Source organism: Oncorhynchus mykiss, chromosome 9, assembly GCF_013265735.2.
Source record: "Oncorhynchus mykiss isolate Arlee chromosome 9, USDA_OmykA_1.1, whole genome shotgun sequence".
Classification (NCBI taxonomy): domain Eukaryota; kingdom Metazoa; phylum Chordata; class Actinopteri; order Salmoniformes; family Salmonidae; genus Oncorhynchus; species Oncorhynchus mykiss.
In genome coordinates this window covers 42,370,763-42,389,850 of record NC_048573.1, presented here as the reverse complement: position 1 = coordinate 42,389,850, position 19,088 = coordinate 42,370,763, and the positions used below count along the sequence as shown (strand labels likewise).

Sequence of the window (19,088 nt, the reverse complement as noted above, 5' to 3'; positions counted from 1 at the left end):
AATAATCAATCATGTTGCTCTTCATTTAGCCATCTTACATATACAACTTTATCTGTTCATTTTAAAATTGTGAATAACTCACCACATGTTAATGAGAAGGGTGTGCTTGAAAGGATGCACATAACTCTGCAATGTTGGGTTGTATTGGAGAGAGTCTCTTTCTTAAATCATTTCCCACACACAGTCTCTGCCTGTATTTAGTTTTCATGCTAGTGAGGGCCGAGAATCCACTCTCACATAGGTACTTGGTTGCAAAAGGCATCAGTGTCTTAACAGTGCGATTTGCCAAGGCAGGATACTCTGAGTGCAGCCCAATCCAGAAATCTGCCAGTAGCTTCTGATTAAATTACATTTTCACACAACTGCTTGTTGCAATTCCGATGAGGCTCTCTTGTTCAGATATCGGTAAGTGGACTGGAGGCAGGGCATGAAAGGGATAATGAATACAGTTGTTTGTGTCATCTGTTTTTGGAAAGTACCTGCGTAATTGCGCACCCAACTCACTCAGGTGCTTCCCTCGATCACATTTGACATTGTCTGTAAGCTTGAGTTCATTTGCACACAAAAAATCATACAATGATCAACATCAAATCAAATCAAATGTATTTATATAGCCCTTCTTACATCAGCTGATAGTAGTTTTTGAGGGTGCAACAGGTCAGCACCTCAGGAGTAGATGTCAGTTGGCTTTTCATAGCCGATCATTGAGAGTATCTCTACCGCTCCTGCTGTTTCTAGAGAGTTGAAAACAGCAGGTCTGGGACAGGTAGCACGTCCGGTGAACAGGTCAGGGTTCCATAGCCGCAGGCAGAACAGTTGAAACTGGAGCAGCAGGACGGCCAGGTGGACTGGGGACAGCAAGGAGTCATCATGCCAGGTAGTCCGGAGGCATGGTCCTCGGGCTCAGGTCCTCCGAGAGAGAGAAAGAAAGAAAGAGAGAATTACAGAGAGCATACTTAAATTCACACAGGACACCGGATAAGACAGGAGAAATACTCCAGATATAACAGATTGACCCTAGCCCTCCGACACATAAACTACTGCAGCATAAATACTGGAGGCTGAGACAGGAGAGGTCAGGAGACACTGTGGCCCCATCCGATGATACCCCCGGACAGGGCCAAACAGGCAGGATATAACCCCACCCACTTTTCCAAAGCACAGCCCCCACACCACTAGAGGGATATCTTCAACCACCAATTTACCGTCCTGAGACAAGGCCTAGTTTAGCCCACAAAGATATCCACCACGGCACGACCCAAGGAGGGGCGCTAACCCAGACAGGAGGACCACGTCAGTGACTCAACCCACTCAAGTGACACACCACTCCTAAGGACGGCATGGTAGAGCACCAGTAAGCCAGTGACTCAGCCCCTGTAATAGCGTTAGAGGCACAGAATCCCAGTGGAGAGAGGGGAACTGGCCAGGCAGAGACAGCAAGGGTGGTTTGTTGCTCCAGTGCCTTTCCGTTCACCTTCACACTCCTGGGCCAAACTACACTCAATCATAGGACCTACTGAAGAGATGAGTCTTCAATAAAGACTTAAAGGTTGAGACCGAGTCTGCGTCTCTCACATGGGTAGGCAGACCATTCCATAAAAATTGAGCTCTATAGGAGAAAGCCCTGCCTCCAGCTGTTTGCTTAGAAATTCTAGGGACAATTAGGAGGCTTGCGTCTTGTGACCGTAGAGTACGTGTATGTATGTACGGCAGGACCAAATCGGAAAGATAGGTAGGAACAAGCCCATGTAATGCTTTGCAGGTTAGCAGTAAAACCTTGAAATCAGCCCTTGCCTTAACAGGAAGCCAGTGTAGGGAGGCTAGCACTGGAGTAATATGATCAATTTTTTTGGTTTTAGTCAGGATGGTATGGCTCTAGCAGCCATATTTAGCACTCACTGAAGTTTATTTAGTGCTTTATCCGGGTAGCCGGAAAGTAGAGCATTGCAGTAGTCTAACCTAGAAGTGACAAAAGCGCAGATTAATTTTTATGCATCATTTTTGGACAGAACATTTCTGATTTTTGCAATGTTATGATGGAAAGACTTGTGTGTTGTCCTTGTTAACGCAGACAGAGAAGAGCTCCAACTTCTTAATCATAGCCTCAATTTTGTCCCGGACATTGAATATAGTTGCAGAGAGTCCCTGTACTCCTAGATTCAGATCATTCAGGCGAGAAAAAACATCACCCAGATAGGCCAGTCGTGTGAGAAACTCGTCATCATGCAAGCGGTCAGAAAAGTGTTAATTATGGTCAGTAAAGAAAACTTTAAGCTCATCTCTCAATTTTAAAAAAGTGTCAATACTCTGCCCGTTGATAACCACTTCTGTATGTTGTAAAAGCGTTACATGGTCGCTGCCCATAGCATTGCATAGTGTAGAAAATACACGAGAGTTCATGGGCCTTGCTTTAACAAAGTTAACCATTTTCACTGTAGTGTCCAAAAATGTATTTCAAGCTGTCAGGCATTCCTTTGGCAGCAAGAACCTCTCAGTGGATAACTGCTTGCATGCGCGTTACCACTCCACTATGTCTCCCTGTCATGGCTTTAGCGCCATCAGTACAGATACCAACACGTCTTGACCAGCAAAGTCCATTTGATGTCACAAAGCTGTCCAGTATTTTAAAAATATCCTCCCCTGTTGTCCTGGTTTCCAGTGGTTTGCAGAAGTGGTTTCCTTAATTGACCCCCCATAAACGTAACGGACATATACCAGGAGCTGTGCCAGGCCCGCCACTTCTATTGACTCATCCAGCTGTAACGCATATAATTCACTGGCTTGTATGTGAAGCAGTAATTGTTTCAAAACATCTCCTACCATATCACTGATGCGTCGTGAAACAGTGTTTGATGAAGACATTGTCTGTATAGTTTTTTGGCCTTTCCCCCAGCATTGTCCCAGCCATATCCTCAGCAGCAAGAAGAATGAAGTCCTCCACAATAGTGTGTGGCTTGCCTGTCCTAGCCACTCGGTAGCTCACCATATAAGATGCTTCTGGCCCCTTCTTATTAATGGTATCTATTGCTTTTATATATGTCTTACTACTCGAAAGTCATCTTAATTCTCTTTCAAAAAGCTCCCATAGCTTATTTTTCAAATTAGCATGTTTCTAAATGTCTGTGCAAGAGTGAAGGTTTCATTGAGTATATGTGTGCACATATAACACACTGGTGTGCGAAAGTATTCGGCCCCCTTGAACTTTGCGACCTTTTGCCACATTTCAGGCTTCAAACATAAAGATATAAAACTGTATTTTTTTGTGAAGAATCAACAACAAGTGGGACACAATCATGAAGTGGAACGACATTTATTGGATATTTCAAACTTTTTTAACAAATCAAAAACAGAAAAATTGGGCGTGCAAAATTATTCAGCCCCCTTAAGTTAATACTTTGTAGCGCCACCTTTTGCTGCGATTACAGCTGTAAGTCGCTTGGGGTATGTCTCTATCAGTTTTGCATATCGAGAGACTGAATTTTTTTCCCATTCCTCCTTGCAAAACAGCTCGAGCTCAGTGAGGTTGGATGGAGAGCATTTGTGAACAGCAGTTTTCAGTTCTTTCCACAGATTCTCGATTGGATTCAGGTCTGGACTTTGACTTGGCCATTCTAACATCTGGATATGTTTATTTTTGAACCATTCCATTGTAGATTTTGCTTTCTGTTTTGGATCATTGTCTTGTTGGAAGACAAATCTCCGTCCCAGTCTCAGGTCTTTTGCAGACTCCATCAGGTTTTCTTCCAGAATGGTCCTGTATTTGGCTCCATCCATCTTCCCATCAATTTTAACCATCTTCCCTGTCCCTGCTGAAGAAAAGCAGGCCCAAACCATGATGCTGCCACCACCATGTTTGACAGTGGGGATGGTATGTTCAGCTGTGTTGCTTTTACGCCAAACATAACATTTTGCATTGTTGCCAAAAAGTTCAATTTTGGTTTCATCTGACCAGAGCACCTTCTTCCACATGTTTGGTGTGCCTCCCAGGTGGCTTGTGGCAAACTTTAAACGACACTTTTTATGGATATCTTTAAGAAATGGCTTTCTTCTTGCCACTCTTCCATAAAGGCCAGATTTGTGCAATATACGACTGATTGTTGTCCTATGGACAGAGTCTCCCACCTCAGCTGTAGATCTCTGCAGTTCATCCAGAGTGATCATGGGCCTCTTGGCTGCATCTCTGATCAGTCTTGTCCTTGTATAGAGCTGAAAGTTTAGAGGGACGGCCAGGTCTTGGTAGATTTGCAGTGGTCTAATACTCCTTCCATTTCAATATTATCGCTTGCAAAGTGCTCCTTGGGATGTTTAAAGCTTGGGAAATCTTTTTGTATCCAAATCCGGCTTTAAACTTCTTCACAACAGTATCTCGGACCTGCCTGGTGTGTTCCTTGTTCTTCATGATGCTCTCTGCGCTTTTAACGGACCTCTGAGACTATCACAGTGCTGGTGCATTTATACGGAGACTTGATTACACACAGGTGGATTGTATTTATCATCATTAGTCATTTAGGTCAACATTGGATCATTCAGAGATCCTCACTGAACTTCTGGAGAGAGTTTGCTGCACTGAAAGTAAAGGGGCTGAATAATTTTGCACGCCCAATTTTTCAGTTTTTGATTTGTTAAAAAAGTTTGAAATATCCAATAAATGTCGTTCCACTTCATGATTGTGTCCCACTTGTTGTTGATTCTTCACAAAAAAATACAGTTTTATATCTTTATGTTTGAAGCCTGAAATGTGGAAAAAGGTTGCAAAGTTCAAGGGGGCCGAATACTTTCGCAAGGCACTGTAAGTGAACCCCAAATCAATATACATATTTGCGTATACATACATATTTGAGTCTCTTCAATGGTCCAACGTCCCTGTCTGTTGTTCGGTGCTTTCCCAGGTAAGGGGGCAGTAACTTTGGCTACATCAGATTCACAGCTGTCAGTGTCCATGCTAGCTGGGCTAAAAACACATGTAGAATTACTGATACTAGCATTGGATGTGCTTGGGGAAGCAGAACAACTTGTATCGTCGACAGATGCAGGTGTAGCACTGCTGGCTACATACGGACCGTTAGTGGAATTCTCGCGAGAGCGTAACGGTTAATGTGATTGGATTTGAATTATTTGACTAGGCTACCTGTATTTGACATTGTGTTGTTATTTCGCTGAACTCTAGATGGTTTAATTTTATTTTTGGCAGTGAAACAAGGCTACTCAGGCGAGAGAAAAACCTCACCCAAATGTATAGCCCCTTTGGAAAATAAAAATGAACTGTTTGAAAATGTGAAGAAATTGTTATTTAAAAAAAAAAAAAATATATATATATATATATATATATATATATATTTTTTAAATAACAATTTCTTCACATTTTCAAACAGTTCATTTTTATTTTCCAAAGGGGCTATACATTTGGGTGAGGTTTTTCTCTCGCCTGAGTAGCCTTGTTTCACTGCCAAAAATAAAATTAAACCATCTAGAGTTCAGCGAAATAACAACACAATGTCAAATACAGGTATATATAGGTTTATTTAAAAAAAAATGTGAATCACATTTTTATTTGGCGTACCCCCAATGGCACCGTTGGTACCCCCGACGGTACCCCAGTTTGGGTTGTCCCTCTAGAAAGTTCTCCCATCTCCACAGAGGAACTCTAGAGCTCTGTCAGAGTAACTATCGGGTTCTTGGTCACCTCCCTTCACCCCCGATTGCTCAGTTTGGCCGGGCGGCCAGCTCTTGAAAGAGTCTTGGTGGTTCCAAACTTCTTCCATTTAAGAATGATGGAGGCCACTGTGTTCTTGGGGACCTTCAATGCTGCACACGTTTTTTGGTACCCTTCGCCAGATCTTTGCCACGACACAATCATGTCTCTGAGCTTTACGGACAATTCCTTCGACCTCATGGCTTGGTATTTGTTCTGACATGCGCGTTCAACTCTGGGACCTTACATAGACAGGTGTGTGCCTTTCCAAAGCATGCCAATTGAATGTACCACAGGTGGACTCCAATCAAGTTGTAGAAACATCTGAAGGATGATCATCAATGGAAACCAATGGAAACAGGATGCACCTGAGCTCCATTTCGAGTCTCATAGTACAGGGTCTTAACAGCTATGTAAATAAGGTATTTCTGTTTTTTATCTTTTATAAATTTGCAAAACTTCCTAAAAACTTGTTTTTGCTTTGTCATTATGGGGTATGGTGTGTAGATTACTGAGGATTTATTTTAATTTGATCAACTTTAGAGTAAGGCTGTAACATAACAAAATGTGGAAATAGTTAAGAGGTCTGTGTACTTTTCGAAGGCACTGTAGTCTGAACATGTGGGAAACATGGTGGAAGAGCCTGGAATCATATGAAATGTAAGAAAACCATTTTGAGGGACAAGCAATGTACATCTACACCACCAACATGCATGATAGTCTTTCATGGTTGAGGAGAAATTGACTACTCCTCTTTTTAAGAAACGTTTGTGTGTTGGAAATGCCTAACCACTGGTATAATCTATTTACATACACTTTGAGCAGACATACATACCCCAGCAGACACTCCACCATGGGTTTCTTCACGGTACTCAAACCAAAAACAGATTCAATGCATTGCTCAGTCATATACAGTGGGGCAAAAAAAGTATTTAGTCAGCCACCAATTGTGCAAGTTCTCCCACTTAAAAAGATGAGAGAGGCCTGTAATTTTCATCATAGGTACACTTCAACTATGACAGACAAAATGAGAAAAAAAATCCAAAAAATCACATTGTAGGATTTTTAAGTTGGAGAACTTGCACAATTGGTGGCTGACTAAACACTTTTTTGCCCCACTGTATAGAGCCATGTCATTGTGGAATGCTCTGCCACCAGAGGTTACTCTGGCAAAAAGCCAGTTTAGCTTTAAAAAAACAGATAAAAAAAAAACATATTGTATCACAGCGCCTCTCCTCTTTCTAATGATCTAATTTAACTGTACTGTATCTAAGAATATGAATATGAATAGTGTATAAATTAGAGGTTGACCGATTATGATTTTTCAATACCGATACCGATTAATGACATTTTTTGTTGTTGTTGTTGTTGTAATAAGGACAATTACAACAATACTGAATAGACACTTTTATTTAGTACATCAATAAAATCTATTTAGTCTCAAGTAAATAATGTAACATGTTCAATTTGGTTTAAATAATGCAAAAACAAAGTGTTGGAGAAGAAAGTAAAAGTGCAATATTTGCCATGTAAATAAGCTAACCTTTAAGTTCCTTTCTCAGAAAATGAGAACATATGAAAGCAGGTGGTTCCTTTTAACATGAGTCTTCAATATTCCCAGGTAAGAAGTATTAGGTTGTAGTTATTATAGGAATTATAGGACTATTTCTCTATACAATTTGTATTTCATATACCTTTGACTATTGGATGTTATTATAGGCACTATAGTTTTGCCAGCCTAATCTCGGGAGTTGATAGGCATGAAGTCATAAACAGTGCAATGCTTGAAGCACAGCGAAGAGCTGCTGGTAAATGCAGGAAAGTGCTGTTTGAATGAATGCTTACGAGGCTGCTGCAACCTACCACCGCTCAGTCAGACTGCTCTATCAAATATCAAATCATAGACTTAATTATAATATAACACACAGAAAAATGAGCCTTAGGTCATTAATATGGTAAAATCCGGAAACTATAATTTCGAAAACAAAACGTGAAAACGTTCCGTATTGTATCTAACGGGTGGCATCCCTAAGTCTAAATATTGCTGTTACATTGCTCAGCCTTCAACGTTATGTCATAATTATGTACAATTCCGGCAAATTAATTACAGTCTTTGTTAGGAAGAAATGGTCTTCACACAGTTCGCTACGAGCCAGGCAGCACAAACTGCTGCATATACCCTGACTCTGCTTGCACAGAACGCAAGAGAATTTACACAATTTCCCTAGTTAAAATAAATTCATGTTAGCAGGTAATATTAACTAAATATGCAGGTTTTGGAAATATGTGTATTGATTTTTTGAAAGGCATTGATGTTTATGGTTAGGTACACATTGGTGCAACTACAGTGCTTTTTTCGCGAATGCGCTTGTTAAATCATCACCCGTTTGGAGAAGTAGGCTGTGATTCGATGATAAATTAACAGGTACCGTCGGTTATATGCAACGTAGGACAGGCTAGATAAACTAGTAATATGTAATAGTGATTATGTTAAGATTGATAGTTTTTTTATAGGATAAGTTTAATGCTAGCTAGAAACTTACCTTGGCTCTTGCTGCACTCGTGTAAAAGGTAGTCAGCCTGCCACCCAGTCTCCTCATGGAGTGCAATGTAATCGGCCATAATCGGTGTCCAAAAATGCCCATTACCGATTGTTATGAAAACTTGAAATCGGCCCTAATTAATCGGCCATTCCGAATAATCGGTCGACCTCTAGTATAAATAGTATTTTTGTGCTCTCTTGGTGTCTTTTGCTATATGTAACTTTTATCTTATTCATTTAAAATCAAATCCAATTTCATTGATCACATACACATATTTAGCAGATGTTATTGCGGGTGTAGTGAAATTGTAACGCTCGTCTGAAGAAGAGGGAGTGGACCAAAGCGCAGCGTGGTACGTGTTCCTGATGTTTATTCAAATCTGAACACTAGAACAAAATAACAAAGAGCAAAAACGACAACGAACAGTTCTGTCAGGTGCAGAAACACAAAACAGAAAACTACCCAGATTCCCAGGTGGGGAAAAGGCTACCTAAGTATGATTCTCAATCAGAGACAACGATATACAGCTGCCTCTGATTGAGAACCACACCCGGCCAAACACAAAGAAATAGAAAACATAGAAATAAAGAAACTAGAATGCCCACCCTAGTCACACCCTGGCCTAACCAAAATAGAGAATAAAAGCCTCTATGGCCAGGGCGTGACAGTAGTCCCCCCCCCCCCCCCCCCCCCCCCCCCCCAAAGGTGTGGACTCCGGCCGCAAAACCTGACTCTAAAGGGGAGGGTCCGGGTGGGCTTCCTTTAGGCGGCGGCTCTGGCGCGGGCACCCTCGTTGCGGGCCCCGGACTGGGCATCCTCGTTGCGGGCCCCGGACTGGAGACCGTCGCTGGAGGCTCTGGAGGACGTTGCTGGAGGCCCTCGTTGGAGGCTTCATGCCATGTCTCACCACTGGAGGCTTCTTGCCATGGATCATCACTGGAGGCTTCTTGCCATGGATCATCACTGGAGGCTTCTTGCCATGGATCATCACTGGAGGCTTCTTGCCATGGATCATCACTGGAGGCTTCTTGCCATGGATCATCACTGGAGGCTTCTTGCCATGGATCATCACTGGAGGCTTCTTGCCATGGATCATCACTGGAGGCTTCGTGCCATGGATCATCACTGGAGGCTTCGTGCCATGGATCATCACTGGAGGCTTCGTGCCATGGATCATCACTGGAGGCTTCTTGCCATGGATCATCACTGGAGGCTTCTTGCCATGGATCATCACTGGAGGCTTAAGGCCATGGATCATCACTGGAGGCTTAAGGCCATGGATCATCACTGGAGGCTTAAGGCCATGGATCACCACTGGAGGCTTCGTGCCATGGATCACCACTGGAGGCTTCGTGCCATGGATCACCACTGGAGGCTTCTTTCCATGGATCACCACTGGAGGCTTCTTGCCATGGATCACCACTGGAGGCTTCTTGCCATGGATCATCACTGGAGAGAGGAGACGTATGGGCAGTCTGGAACGTGGAGCTGCCACAGGGCTCACCAGGCTGGGGAGACATGCAAGAGGATTAGTTCTGGGTGCAGGGACAGGACTCACCAGGCTGGAGAGACATACAGGAGGCCCTGTCCTTGGCAGGGTCACCGGATACACTGGGCCGTGGAGGAGCACTGGAGGTCTCGAGCTAAGAGCCTGCACAACCCATCCTGGCTGGATGGTGACTTTGGCCCGGCACGTGCGGGGCGCAGGCACAGGACGCACTGGGCTGTGCAGACGCACTGGAGACACAGGATATCCTGGGCCGTAGAGACGTACTGGAGGTCTGGAGAGCAGGACTGACACAGTCCTTTCTGGATGGATGCTCACCCTAGCCCGGCAGATGCGGGGAGCTGGGATGTAGCGTACCGGGCTAAGAACGCGTACTGGAGACACCGTGCGCTCCACCGCATAACACGGTGCCTGACCAGTACGACGCCCGCCCCAGTAAGCATGGGGAGTTGGCTCAGGTCTCCAACCTGACTCTGCCACACTCCCCAAATTTTTTTTGGGGGGGGGGCTGCCTCTCGGGCTTCCTTGCTAGCCGTGTTCCCTCATAATGCTGCCTCTCAGCTTTAGCTGCTTCCAGTTCCTCCCGTGGACAGCGATACTCCCCAGCCTGCCTCCAGGGTCCTTTCCCGTCCAGAATTTCCTCCCAGATCCAGGAGTCCATTACACTCTGCTCCTCCTTACCACGCTGATGTTTATTAAACTCTGAACACTAGAACAAAATAACAAAGATCAAAAACACCAACAAACAGTTCTGTCAGGTGCAGAAACACAAAACAGACAACAACTACCCACAAATCCAGGTGGGGAAAAGGCTACCTAAGTATGATACTCAATCAGAGACAATGATAGACAGCTAGCTGCCTCTGATTGAGAACCACACCCGGCCAAACACAAAGAAATAGAAAACATAGAAATAAAGAAACTAGAATGCCCACCCTGGTCACACCGTGGCCTAACCAAAATAGAGAATGAAAGCCTCTCTATGGCCAGAGCATGACATAAATGCTTGTGTTCCTAACTCCAACAGTGCAGTAGTATCTAACAATTCACAACAATACACATAAATCTAAAAGTAAAATAATGGAATTAAGAAATATATAAATATTAGCAAGAGCAATGTCGGAGTGGCACATATGAGATGAGTAAAGTGGTATGTAAACATTATTTAAGCATTATTAAAGTGACTAACTAGTGTTCCATTATTAAAGTAACCAGTGATTCCAAGTCTATGTATATAGGGCAGCAGCCTCTAAGGGGCAGGGTTGCGTAATTTAACGTAATATCTTATGTTGTTCTTGTCTATAACTGTTCTGTACTTTGTCATGTATTTGTATGGTTTCTGTGGACCCCAGGAAGAGTGTCTGCTGCATGTGCAGTAGCTGATGGGGATCCTAATGAACTAAACTAAACCTGAAAACACATTAATTTAATTGAATATTCATGTGCAAAATTACTATCATTTGTAAAAATTTGACATTAGTCCTCGTTTAACAATGCTTACCTACCAATGAACGCCACTGAAGCAGACCTAAAGTCATTTTTGTAATATTGTTGAGATGAGTAAAAATGCTATGCAAAATGCCATTCTAATATGGCATTGCTATTATGTCACTCTCAACCGCCTGGTAGAGCTCTGTTACATTTTCGAGACAACCTCTTTATCGCGTACAGTATTTATAATACTCAGCTTTAATATAGCCTTCCATGTGTCGTGTGTGACAGGATCTCTGCGACATACTGTGCACACTCGGTTGGGCTCAAGCAGAAACTGAAGTGCTTTGATGACATGTCTATGCACGAAAGGAGGGCATCATGCAGTAACTCATGTCACCCCCCTTCCCTTTGTCCCCTGTTGCAGCTACAGTACATCAGATTGTGCATGCCTTGCATTTTGAGCCTTGTTGTGCGTTAGTTTGAGCCTACTGTATGACTTGGAGAGCTGGAGCTAGTATCCACATAGACCCAATTCTTTCCCTTCTCCGTGCTTTCCACTCAGACTTGCTCCCCTCCCAATCCCTCTAGGCTCAGTCCATGGGAATTCTTAGCGGGTCACTGCTCCCGGCCTCTTTATTCCCGTTCAGCGGCAGCACCAACACCTGGCTCGCCCTCCCTCACAGCTACTCATTAATCCACACTGATACTAACAGGAACTGATCACCCGAAAAATGGCCCAATTTGGAGACCAATCATTTTGTCTGAACTTGACTATAAAATGCCTACTGTTGTAATGCCGTATACATTATGTCATTCAGCCTCTATGGTCAGTTGATAATGGGGATGAATCATGTGGTTATTCCACTGTGGTTATTCCACTGTGGTTACTGCCTCTCTACGACAGGTGGCTTACATGAAACTGGAATCATCGGCCATTATGGTTCTGTAATTGGCTCATTATAGCATACTTCCCTAGAGATTGTACATGGCTCAGACTCCCCTAAGTATTTAAGGATTCTTTCAGAGGTGACATGCAATTGACTTGAATTAAATTGAATATTTGTGGTAATGTAATTGACACAGACACATAGTAATGGTTCATATTTCTCTAGTTTAATAGAGATTATTGGTCATTTTCCCAGATGTTTGCTGACATGTTGCTGTCATTTTAATTGTTTAATTTGTTGAGAGATGCTTTCTTTTGGAGAACAATGTTGGTCCCAGAGTATTTACATGGTAGTTACATATTGAATAGAATAGTTCATTGTGCATACTGTAGTTCAACAAGTGCTCAGGACCTGCTGGCATCACACTTTTGTTATTGTGGGCATTACGATGCAGTTAGCTAGCTGGCTTGTTGTTAAATGTCATGACCGAGCACTCTGAGCTGGCTTTGCTTGGCAGTCACTTTGCCTCTGTGTGTTCACTGAAATCAAACAGGCTAGTACAGTAGGTGGTTAGCTGGGTACATATCGATTCACACGTAATGTCTAAGTAAGAATCCTGAATCTTACTACACCGGCTCTGACGCTCGTCGGCTCTGGCAGGGCTTGCAAACTATTACGGACTACAAAGGGAAACCCAGCCACGAGCTGACCAGTGATGCGAGCCTACCAGATGGGCTAAATTCCTTTTATGCTTGCTTTGAGGCAAGCAATACTGAAGAGTATGCATGAGAGCACCAGCTGTTCCGGACGACTGTGTGATCACGCTCTCCGTAGCCGATGTGTGCAGGACCTTTAAACAGGGCAACATTCACAAGGCCGCTGGGCCAGACTGGTTACCAGAACATGTACTCAGAGCATGCGCAGACCAGCAAAGTGTCTTTGCTGACATTTTCAACCTCTCCCTGACCGAGTCTGTAATACCTCTCAAACAGACCACCATAGTCCCTGTGCCCAAGAAAGTGAAGGTAACCTGCCTAAATGACTACCGCCCCGTAGCACTCACGTCGGTAGCCATGAAGTGCTTTGAAAGGCTGGTCATGGCTCACATCAATACCATCATCCCGAAAACACTAGACCCACTCCAATTCGCATACTGCCCCAACAGATCCAAAGATGACACAATCTCAATCGCACTCCACACTGCCCTTTCCCACCTGGACAAAAGGCACACCTATGTGAGAATGCTGTTAATTGACTAGTGCAGCATTCAACACTATAGTGCCCACAAATCTCATCACTAAACTAAGGACCCTGGGATTAAACACCTCCCTCTGCAACTGGTTCCTGGACTTCCTGATAGGCCGCCCCGAGATGGTAAGGGTAGGCAACAACACATCTGCCACACTGATCCTCAACACGGGGGCCCCTCAGGGGTGCGTGCTTAGTACCCTCCTGTACTCCCAGTTCACCCACGACTGCGTGGCCAAGCACCATCATCAAGTTTGCTGATGATACAGTGGTGGTAGGCCTGATCACCAACAACGATGAGACAGCCTACAGAGGGTAGTGCGTACAGCCCAGTACGTCACTGGGGCCAAGCTTCCTGCCATCCAGGAGCTATATACTAGGCGGTGTCAGAGGAAGGATCTCATACTTGAGTAAAAGTAAAGATACCGAAATAGAAAATGACTCAAGTGAAAGTGAAAGTCACCCAGTAAAATACTACTTGAGTAAAAGTCTAAAAGCATTCCGAGCCTGCTGCTACGCCACCATGTCTGTGTCAATGACTGATTTCAACTATATTCCTACACTTTGCACTTCAAAATAAATCTCAGCTCGGTGAAAAATACACACAAGATGTCTAATGTTGGTGGGGAATTTGATTCTGTTTTAATGTTACTCCTGAATCCCTATGATAAATAAAATAGTTATCTATTTTATTTATCATAGTGATTCAGGAGTAACATTAGTGCAGATGGTATTCTTTTGCTAAGTGTAGAGATGTATTATAGGTAATGATTATGTAGGGGACTACTGAGAATGCTACAGATGTATTCGGTACTAGGTAATCATGTCAAATGTAATCATATTGTCATTGATTAAAGAGTTTTACATTATTTTAACTGAACAGCGTCCCACTTACCTTAAAACCCCCAAACCAATTAATAACTTTACAAACTCTGGTTTGGGACACCTGGGAACACCACGTGACGTCCTGATAACTGGTGAAACAAATGTCTTGAGATCATCTTACAAACGTCCTAACATGGTCCTCAATGACATGGTTCTCAATGACCTACACAAAGGTCCCCCAAAGTTCCATTGGGATCATCATGCGACATCCTAATCACTAGTAAAATGAAAGTCCTGAGAACTTCCTATAAAAATGTTGACATGGTCCTGAGTGACGTTCTGGTAACTTGCAGGGAACAACACAAAGCTCCCCCAGAGAACATTACATTGGCTCCATCACACAGCGTCCTGATGACAGATTTATTTTATTTTATTGGGAACGTACTGAAAACGTCTTTAGGGTCATCGCCAGAACAAACTGGAAACAATACAAAAACCTCCAGGGGACCATGAAAGTACATTATAAGAGCATCCTAAAATCGTCCCTGGGGACGTCCCCAGAACAAACCGGTAACTAGACAAAATCTCCACAGGACCATGTCCATGACACAACTTCCTGAGAGTGTCCTATAAATGTCCCTGGGGACATCCCCGGAACAAACTGGGAACTAGCAACAGGGAAGGGGAAAAGGGAAGAAAAATGTCCCTACCATTTAAATCCACACCCATTAAAACCTCACCACTATTCCACTACTTGGCCCTATCTGATCCTACACCAGGCCGACAGCCTGGGAGGACGGGACACTATCGTTCAACACCTTTAAACTCCTCTGCAGCAAAATCTCGTACACCCAAGTACTTCTCTGCACCTGCCACCACAACATCTTTTTTTCTGTGACTATGTCCCGAGGATAACGTCATGTTTAACGTTCCTAGAACGTTCTCAGAACTGGGAGGGTCAGCCACGGTCTCTTCCCTTTCCGCAACCTATGGTGGGACAAATCAATCCAATAATCAAATTCTATTTATATATAATTCTTACATCGACAATAACCCAGCCTAGATCCCAAAGACCAATCAGCAGCACCGTGGCAAGGAAAAACTCCCTAGATGGAAAAAATCTTTAGAGAAGTTCATCTGATAGTGGGTATCATGATGTACTGAACAGTTGAAGACAGATGTTTGCTAGAGAGAGCATTGGTGCTATTGGCTTTCCATAAGTCTTTGTTCTCAACTGCAGATGTGAGGGTACCAGGCAGTGTGTTATCATGAGAAATACACTCGATAAACAACTAACCCTTATTCTAACCCTTCCCCCCCCCCCCCCCCAAGTACAGTTTCCATCCAGGTCCATTTTTATAGAGACAGAATTGTGCTCAGTCTACATAATCAGGGTCCAACCTATGTTTTACCACTGTATGAGTAGGTTGTGGCCTGTCCCCCTTCCTGTATTCCCTACCAGAATATAAGGCTTAAATATACTTGTTCGTACCATCTCTCCACTCAGCAGCACTTCACTGATAGGACCCTGTGAATAATTTAAAATGTGTCAGTCTACACAGGCAGAGTGGGGAGACTTACAGCCTACTTGCCCTTCCATTTCTGGTGGGGGTGGTGAGAGGAGAGATTATGGGCTTCACTGTGTGCGTGCGTGTGTGTCCGGATACTGAAGAGAGGGAGAAAGAGAGAGAGAGACAGCAGATGTCACCAGGCAGAGTCATTCACTACCGTTCCTCCTGTATTAAGTGTGGTTGAGGTGCAGCAGAGTGTCACTGTGCCCCCTTAGCGTGACTGCACAGAGACCATCACTGAAACAACACAAAGCATGGGCACGGGTCATAACACAATACTTCTACAATATCACTCTACTCCAAGTCGCAAAAGGGTGTTATGATCATAATTGCGCAATTCTGTCAGACCATGTTAGGAGTATCATGATTAACCAATAGAGCTGTTACGACTGCATCCTGGCAACATTTTAAGTGTTGTATAGTGTATGTAGTTTACAGATTAATCATTGATCGCTCATGAATCTGTATTTATTGTCTGCATATGCCCATCTCTATGTTTGATTATGTATGCACAGAGCTACCATTTCCCCTTGGGGATAATAAAGTCATTATCTAATCTATTTAGAGAGATGTACTCCATATATAACGCTAAGAACAGAGGGGAGAGAAGGCAACATTGTTGCAACCCTCTAGCGATAATGATGAACGTACATATGTGGCTAGAGAAACACTTTTTTAAATTAATTTTTTATCCTCGTTTTGACATTGGTCAGTCATACACAGTTAATACTATTTTCTCACCACAATATTTCACAATGACAGTAACATGTGTCTTGCTGTCTTCGTTGCCCTGTTTTGCAGTTGTGATTTTTAATACCACATGAACTTGTTCATCTTGATTTCCCTGTAGAAATACTCATGGACTCTACGACGGCAACAGCAGAGCTGGGATGGACTATCTATCCAGCATTGGGGGTGAGTAGAACAAAGCATCTCATTATGTGACACACCATTTTGTAAACTTTTTAAACTTTTTGTGATTTTGCAGAACCGTCTCTAGCTGCAGCACCATGAGAAGCCCAATTTAGAGCAACAGCAAAAGCATATATAGGAATAAGTACCCCTATTTGTTTACCATGTTCATACGGCATTGTTATTCGGGATACAATTAGGGGCAGCAATATATCCGGTCATAGGTTGCAAAAGGCCCCAAAACAGCATGTGGGAACCTCCCCCCCTGATGTAGTTGGTTAGAGTTAATAATTGATTTCATAAAACAAACTTCTAAGCAAAGTGAATTGGGGGAAATTTGCCTACGTGTGCCTTTCATGTAAAATGCAAAAGTGGGAGCTGTCTGAGGAATTGCGATGTTGTTTTGTTAACTCTGCTGAAGGAAGATTGCCCTGTCATACTGAAATCAATAATTCATAAAGTGTGTGATGCCAGGAAGATAAACAGTGTGAAAGCTGTGAGCCAAGTGATACATCAACTGAATCTTATTGCACGTTTATTTTGACATTAATCATGATATGGGTTCTTTGGGTTTTTTAAGACCAGTAATCAAAGTAATTCAAATAATATGTTGACTTTTCACTGGTCATGGATGTTAAACTGACCTCTTGCTCTGTCTGTCCCTGGCAGTGGGAGGAGGTGAGTGGCTACGATGAGAATATGAATACCATTCGCACCTACCAGGTGTGCAATGTCTTTGACAACAACCAGAACAACTGGGTACGCACCAAGTACATCCGCCGGCGCGGCGCTCAGCGCATCCACGTGGAGATTAAGTTCTCGGTGCGCGACTGCAGCTCCATCCCCAGCGTCCCCGGCTCCTGTAAAGAGACTTTTAACCTGTACTACTACGAGACAGACTCGGACACGGCCAATAAGGTGTCCCCGGCCTGGATGGAGAACCCATGGATTAAAGTGGACACCATCGCAGCCGACGAGAGCTTCTCCCAGGTGGACCTGGGCAGCCGGGTGATGAAAATCAACAGGGAGGTACGGAGCTTTGGCCCCGTGTCACGCCAGGGTTTCTACCTGGCATTCCAGGACTACGGCAGCTGCATGTCGCTCATCGCCGTGCGCGTCTTCTACAGGAAGTGCCCCCGCGTGGTCGAGAATGGCGCTGTGTTCCCTGAGACCCTGTCGGGGGCGGAGAGCACCTCCCTGGTGGCGGCGCGGGGTGTGTGTGTGCCCAATGGAGAGGAGGTGGATGTGCCCATCAAGCTCTACTGTAACGGGGACGGGGAGTGGATGGTGCCCATTGGGCGCTGTATGTGCAAGGCTGGGCACGAGGCGGTGGAGAACGGCACGGTGTGTCGAGGTGAGAGCTGCTGATATAATGTGTTTACTACTACTGTGGACTGTTTTGCCTTGGGGTCATTTACTTATTGAGATTAGTGATAAGCCAGAGGATAGAGACTTGAACAGATGTAGGATCTTAATTTGGATTATAATTAATAGGCATTTTTGTAGCGGCTGATACTTTTTTCGGAAGGGAAAATCAAGTCTGAAATTTCTAAGTGGAAATTACAAACTTCAGAAGCTTTTTTACATGTCAAATGCACTACAAGTTTCAAATGTAGATCCTACATCTTTAATGCATATACCTTTGGTTTACTAACTACAGTAGAGTCACTAAGGGAACGCAATTAGTGCCAGGAAAGATGGGTCAAGAATGTGCTGTAGGGGAGAGTGTTGAGGGTAATTAGAGGTGTCTTTAAACCGTAGACCTATGTCCCAGCCTTGCATTCAGAGAGATACCACTTTATGCCAAGAAAGCACTATCCTAGTGTCTTCCCTTACCCTAATGTATTTCTGTGATGAGTGAAGAAAGGAAGAGACAAGGAAAATGTCTGACACACACACACACACACACACACACACAAATCCCTGGCTATTTGATTAGAAATATCAAGCACTGCTAATGAAGGCCTCAACGACCTGTTCTGCCGTGTTTCGCGGTGTGAAGGTTTCTTTGGGGAGGAGGGACACTTAAATAGCCAGAGGTAGTCAATGATATCACTGAGCCTTAGTCATACTGTCACACAGCAGTGACTCCCCTATGTTGTTAAATCTGGTTTAGTCATCCAGGAAATCCTTATTCAAGAGTCCATTTTGATGGTAATTTGACCACTTAATGAGGACAGTGACTTCACATCACCAGGCACCTTCATACTCACCCAGCTTTCACACAGTATAAAGCCCATAGCCGACGGATCTATTAATGACCTATGCTTCGTGGTTTATGTTAGGCATTTCATGTTAGGACAAGAAATGCCCTATGTTCTGGGGAATAATGACCTGATTAGAGAGTGCATTAGTCCCAAAGACAATAGCACAGCAAAAACTGTGTAATACTTCTACTGGCTACTCAACATGCTCTAGGGTCAAGCTCTCTAACCTCACCCCGTCTTCCTCTCTCCCATGGAGAGCAGT

General features: G+C 43.7%; 1 protein-coding gene across 4 annotated transcripts in view; it reads left to right on the top strand.

Annotated features, from left to right (window-relative positions):
• Positions 1-19,088, top strand: part of LOC110532127 (ephrin type-B receptor 2) — a 58,581-nt gene that overhangs the window by 14,612 nt on the left and 24,881 nt on the right. For all 4 annotated transcript variants that reach the window (XM_036988041.1, XM_036988043.1, XM_036988042.1 and 1 more), the window contains exons 2-3: positions 16,558-16,622; positions 17,289-17,973. In XM_036988041.1, the coding sequence (XP_036843936.1) occupies positions 16,558-16,622; positions 17,289-17,973 (750 nt within the window). The remainder of the gene's footprint in view (positions 1-16,557; positions 16,623-17,288; positions 17,974-19,088) is intronic.